This window comes from Dama dama, chromosome 10 (genome assembly GCF_033118175.1).
Source record: "Dama dama isolate Ldn47 chromosome 10, ASM3311817v1, whole genome shotgun sequence".
NCBI lineage: Eukaryota > Metazoa > Chordata > Mammalia > Artiodactyla > Cervidae > Dama > Dama dama.
Genome location: NC_083690.1, coordinates 2,115,721 through 2,121,720, shown reverse-complemented (window position 1 = coordinate 2,121,720; position 6,000 = coordinate 2,115,721). Strand labels below are relative to the sequence as shown.

General features: G+C 59.2%; 1 protein-coding gene across 6 annotated transcripts in view; it reads left to right on the top strand.

The window, feature by feature from the left end:
- Window positions 1–924: 924 nt before the first annotated feature.
- The window catches only part of AXIN1 (axin 1), a 37,772-nt gene continuing 32,696 nt past the window's right edge, over window positions 925–6,000 (top strand). For 3 of the 6 annotated variants that reach the window (XM_061152409.1, XM_061152407.1, XM_061152410.1), the window contains exons 1-2: window positions 927–969; window positions 4,735–5,695. In XM_061152409.1, coding sequence (XP_061008392.1) covers window positions 4,818–5,695 — 878 coding nt within the window. In that variant the 5' untranslated portion in view covers window positions 927–969; window positions 4,735–4,817. Of the gene's footprint in view, window positions 970–4,734; window positions 5,696–6,000 lie in introns of all 6 variants that reach the window. The other 3 variants (XM_061152408.1, XM_061152406.1, XM_061152411.1) reach the window with 2 other exon arrangements.

Genomic DNA, 6,000 nt, shown 5'->3' with positions numbered 1-6,000 from the left:
GGAGGCAGAAAAGGGCTCCGACCTGGCGTGCGTCTGCGGGGCAGCCTGAGGGCCGTCTATCCGTTCGACGCTCGGGCCACCCTCCCTAATGACACAGCCCCAGGGGACCAGCGCAGTTTCCGGTGCCCCCTCCTTGGTCACCCTCGACGGCGTCTTGGCCCCGCCCCCACCAAGGCCCCGCCCCCACCAAGGCCCCCGCCCCCAGCGACATATCTGATGACGCCCACTCGGCCGGGCTCTGCGTCACGCCTCCCGTCCGCCCAGACGCTTTTGGCTCCGCCTCCACGCTAAGGGTCCACGCCCACACCAAGGCCCCGCCTCCACGGCCGAGGCTCCGCCCCCAGGCTCCAGGCCCTTCCCTGCGCTCGGATTCGGTCTCGCGCTCTGGCTCGGTCTCGCGCTCTGCGCCCGGCTCCCCCAGCCTTGACCCCGCCCACCAGGCCCCGCCTCCACGCCGGAGGCTCCGCGCAGCGTGTTCCTCGCCCTGTCCCCGCGTTGGGCTCCGTCAGGTGCTCCTGGCCCCGCCCCCGCGCTCTCGGCACGCCCCGCGCTCCGAGCCCCGCCCGACGCTCTGGGCCCCGCCCCCGCACTTCCGGGCGGCGCCGGCGGGGGCGCTCCGGCCTGGGCTTCGGCGCTCTGGGCTCCGGCTCCCCGCTCTGGGAAGCGATCGTGGCCGCCGCTACCGCCGCCGCCGCCGCCGCCGCCGCCGGACCGGCCGCAGTCGGGCCGGAGCCGCGTCCCCGCGGAGCAGGCCGGCGGGAGTGCGCGGCCGGTCTTGGCGGCGGCCCCGCGGCCTGCCCCGCGCCCGCCTGCGGGCCGCCGCGCCGCCGCTGCGATGGGGGCCGCCCGGGGCCGCGCCCCCGCCGCGTCCCGCCCGCGGCGCCGCCGCTGAGCGCATGGGCCGCGCCGCGCAGCTCCGGGATCCGGGCCCGGGGCCCCGCCGCCGCCGCCGCCGCCGCCGCCGCGCGGGTGAGTCGCGCGGTCGGGCGCACATTCCTGAGGGGCGCGGGCCTGTGCGGCGCCCATTGTAGGCCGCGCGGGCCGGGCCGGGAGCGGGACCCGGAAGAGGGGTTCGGGGGGCGTGCGGGTCCGGGCCCGCGAGGGCTCGGAGCGCGAGAGGAGGCGTGCGGCCCACCGCTGCGAGGGCGGGTGTGTCTAGGAGGCGGTGCTCGCAGCTGATGCCGAAGGCGAGGGGTCGGCCCCTGTTGACTCTGGGGCCCGTGGACGGCTCACAGCGGGCTTCCACTTGGCTCAGGGTGAGCTGAAAGGGGTGAGGAATACTCAGGATTCTCAGAAGGAAGGTACTGCGGGAGGAGGCTGGGGTGTGCAGCTGATGTGTTTGATTGGATGGTGCTGAGTGCCGTGCTGTGATCCGTGGGTCCGGGGCAGAGTGGGTGGTGGGTACAGAAGCATCCTGGGGATAAGCCGGATGGCGGAGGGTCCCTTCTCCCCGTAGAACCCCCGCCTCCCCGAGCAAAAAGTAGGAGTGAGTGAGTCTGAAACCGGAGGAAGCACTACCCGTGAGGCAGAGCCTGAGGTCGGGTGGTCTGGCTTGCTTGAGGGGCTTTACTCCCTCGGGTAGATGCCTCACCCCCCAGCTTTCTCTGCCTCTCTCCCGGGGGTATGTCTTAGAGTCCACCTCTGCTCTCCATTTTCACGGGAACCGAGTCCCTTGTGAAACCAGAGCTGTACAGTCAGGGCAGTGACGCTCATAGTTCAGCATCGAGCACAGCAGAGAAAAATGCATTAGTCCTCTGGGCATTTTTCTCAGCCCGTCTCTAAGATAATTAATAAAGAGTGATTGTGCATCTTGGCCCCTTGTTTGTGCTCATACTTCTGTTCTCTGCTGCTTCAGGGAGACCCTCACACCCTTGGACCAGGCCTTATTTTGGAGAACACACACAGTCTAAACCTGACCTCCCAAGATAGCACTATCTGGGTTTCAGTTTTAAGAACTTCTATTCAGGAACCAGGATGGGAAAACATACAGGATGTTTGTTTCTGTCTGATTCCTAGCAGGTATTTATGTTTCTTGGATTTCTGGTTTCAGGAAAGCTAAGTGGACTTTTTGGGTTTCGTTGGTCATTGAGGATTTAGGTGGTGGGGGAGTAGCTTACAGGTAAAGCTGTAGTCCCAATTCTCAGGACAATTCTTAGTAAACGGACAATTGGGAGCATGTCAGAGTCACACTCTGTTGTTTCCATACTTCACATAAATCAAAAATTCAAAAGTTGCGTTTGAGTAAAACAAATAAATATACGCACACCTACAGCCTTGAGCTGGCTGCCGTGGTACCCAGGGGGTGCTCCTTGGCAATGACTGAAGGAGCTTGTGAATGAGGCATCAGAGTTGTAGATTCCTTTTGTGGAGCCCCCTTTGTTGAAGGTGGATCTGTTGGCCAGATCCAGTGCCTGTGGGCCCTTGACTCTCACCTGAAGCAAGGCAGCGTCTTTGTATGTGGTGTGTGCGTGTGCACACCGAACACCTTGGGATCCCAGAGATCTCAGTGATGGCAGCGCATTACCTAACAGCAGCAATGTGGAGGGATGTTCTTGTGCTTCTGGGACACTGACGGTCTCCTGTCAGTTGACAACCAAAACCAGATGTGAATTTTAAGAAATGTTTCTCCCGGGCTGTGAGAAGATAGCTTAAATGATTAGGGGGACTTGCTTTCACACAAATGAAAAGACAGCTCGATGTTGAACCTGCTGCTGTTTCAGCACCTGTGAAGGGCTAATGTTCCACATCTGAGCCAAATGTTGTTTTCCTTAATGTTCATGAATTACATGTTTGTTGGTGCCCCTTAGTTGTGAGACCTTGTGTCAGATGCTGTAGGCCCTGCAGAGAACATTTAAACCAGGCTGCTCCAAGTTGTTTACCTGGAAGACATCAGCGCTTTAAGAGAAAGTGACGTGACTAGTAATCAGCCTCCCCTTAGAACACAGTGACTTGGTTTTTCCTCAAGGCAAGTGAACCACAGAGCATCTCCAGCAATAAGGCTCAGGGGACCAGGTGTGGGTCCTCCTTCCTGAGATGGTGACCCCAACAAGAAGGTGCTGGTGTGGAGACCTCAGAGGTGCTCAGTCCCTGTCGATGGGGCTCAGAGGAGGCGACCTTGCAGTTGAAGTGGTCCGTGAGCAGCAGCTGTCACAGCCCATGGGCCTTGACCTGAGAAAGCAGGCTGTTCCTGCCGAGGCCGAGATTGCAGCCGACCCGGTAGGCTAGTCACTAGCTTAGGACAGTAGTTGTGACCTGTGCTCCACCTCTGGGTGCCGTGAGGTGTCGGCAGCTGCTGGCAGGCGAGTGTGTGCGGACCAGGTATGGGGCAGGTTGCACGTAGGCCAGGGCCCGAGAGTGGAGAGGTGGCTGGAGGTCTGTGCCTTGTGTTGGTGCCAGGTTTTTGGCTTTTGCTCTGCTCCTCTGACTCGCTCCGTGCTCTCAGCGATTGGGGCTGTCATGCTTCTCTCCAGTCTCCTTCTAAGCAGGCCACTTACATCCAGCAGGCCAGGTTGGGAGGTGTGGCTTGAGCCAGTGGGCTCGGTGTCAGGGAGGACAGGACGCGAGGCTGTGGCAGAGCCCTGGCAGGGCAGCCTTCCCTTGTGCAAGACGGGCTTCTAGCAGCAGAGACAGAACCATGGCTCCCTGACTCTGAGAGGGCGAGTCACGTGACTTTCACTTACCCGAGCTGCATCCTGTGAGCCACATGCTTCCTTAGCTAGTAGGGTTTGGGCCTTGTCTGCTCTGTACCTTCGCTGTTCCTCAGAGTACTCAGTTGCCATTTGCTGTCAGAAGGACACTTTCCTTTTAAGCAAGGTTTTCAAGTCTAGAGCACATCTCTGATGGAAGCGTTTTTTTAAGACTGTTCATGGGAATTCCCTGGTGGTCCAGTGGTTAGGACTCCACATTTTTACTGCTGAGGGCCTGGGTTCATTCCCTGCTTGGGGAACTAAGATCCCACAAGCTGCCCTGTGTGGCAAAAAAAATAAAAGCCTTCACATCATTGGCGGTGTGAGAAGGCCCCTGTGCATGGGAGCTGTGTGCTCACTCACTTGAAGGTGCGTGAGGCGACCCATGGTTCCCTGCTCTTTGGGCCGTGTTGAGACTTAGAAGAACAAGTTGCTGTGTGTTTGCCCGGATCGTGGGGACACTCAGTGTGAAGCGGTGGAAAGCAAGAAGCAGAGCGGCTCTGGGCCTGAAGAGCTTGGAGGGCAGACATGGCCGCCAGCCCGCGGTGTGGAGTGCCGTGTCTGCGCATCACAGTGGCCCTGTGATGCTGAGATACACACCCTCACCTTCCTCGTGAGGGGCTGGCTCTCACCTGACTTTGCACAGCTGGGAGGACCAGAAGCTCCTGTGCCTCCTCCAGCCCTCCTGCCTTTCCGGAGCTTGAGAGGGCCTGGCCATGCAGTCCTATTGCAGCTCAGGATGGAGGGTCCCCAGGCTTGTAGTCTCTCCTTGTTCTCACAGAAGGATCCTCAAGGGTAGTGATGCTCTCTGTGTTCTGGACATTGATTTCTTTGTGCCAGAGGCATTCCTGTAGTTGGCAAAGTTTACAGAAATTGTTTTAACATAGTACAAAACCTTGTGACAGAGGACTGAACATTTAAACTGAGTTTCTGGCTTTGAGTTCGAGCGGGAGGGCATCATTGCGAGTCTTGTCGTGAGAAAACCTCTGTGGTCATATTTCCATGGACCCATCTTTCCTAATCCTTGTCCTCTTAATGGTTTCAACAGGACAGATTGATTCACTTTGGAGCCGTAAGTACTGATGTATTAGGGTGCAGCGCTCATTGTTCATTGACGCACAGAGTCCCAAAATGAATATCCAAGAGCAGGGTTTCCCCTTGGACCTTGGAGCAAGTTTCACCGAAGATGCCCCCCGACCCCCAGTGCCTGGTGAGGAGGGTGAACTGGTGTCCACAGACCCCAGGCCCGTCAGCCACAGCTTCTGCTCTGGGAAAGGCGCTGGGATTAAAGGGGAGACTTCCACAGCCACTCCAAGGCGCTCGGACCTGGACCTGGGGTACGAGCCCGAGGGCAGCGCGTCACCCACCCCTCCGTACTTGAAGTGGGCCGAGTCACTGCACTCCCTGCTGGACGATCAAGATGGCATAAACCTGTTCAGGACTTTCCTGAAACAGGAGGACTGTGCCGACCTCCTGGACTTCTGGTTTGCCTGCAGCGGCTTCAGGAAACTAGAGCCCTGTGACTCGAATGAAGAGAAGAGGCTGAAGCTGGCCAGAGCCATCTACCGCAAGTACATCCTTGATAACAACGGCATTGTGTCCCGGCAGACCAAGCCCGCCACCAAGAGCTTCATAAAGGACTGCATCTCGAAGCAGCAGATCGACCCCGCCATGTTTGACCAGGCGCAGACGGAGGTCCAGTCCACCATGGAGGAGAACACCTACCCCTCCTTCCTCAAGTCTGACATTTACCTGGAGTACACGAGGACAGGCTCGGAGAGCCCGAAGCTCTGCAGCGACCAGAGCTCCGGGTCAGGGGCAGGGAAGGGTGTCCCCGGGTACCTGCCCACGCTGAACGAAGACGAGGAATGGAAGTGTGACCGGGAGGTGGACGAAGCTGGTGGCCGGGACCCTGCTCCGCCTGGCAGGCTCACGCAGAAGCTGCTCCTGGAAACTGCCGCCCCGAGGGCCTCCTCGAGTAGACGGTACAGCGAAGGAAGAGAGTTCAGGTGAGTCGACCCGCGGCCTGCAGTCCTGTGCCCACCTCCACGACCTGGAGAATCAGCCAGGGACAGGCCTTGTCCTTCAGCCCGAGTGGGTGGACTCCCGGAGCCGGGGTGAGTTGTGGGGCTGGTCTTTGCTCACGATACCTCCTCATGTGTTGGATGTCTTTACGTTTCTTTTTAAATTTTGTGTGTGTGTGTGTTTTTGTTCCTGTGCTCGGGTTTACCCTGGCTGTGGCGAGCCGGGCTGCCCTCCAGCTGTGGAGCCCAGGTTTCTCCCGCAGTGGCGTCTCTTGTTGCGGCTCGTGGCT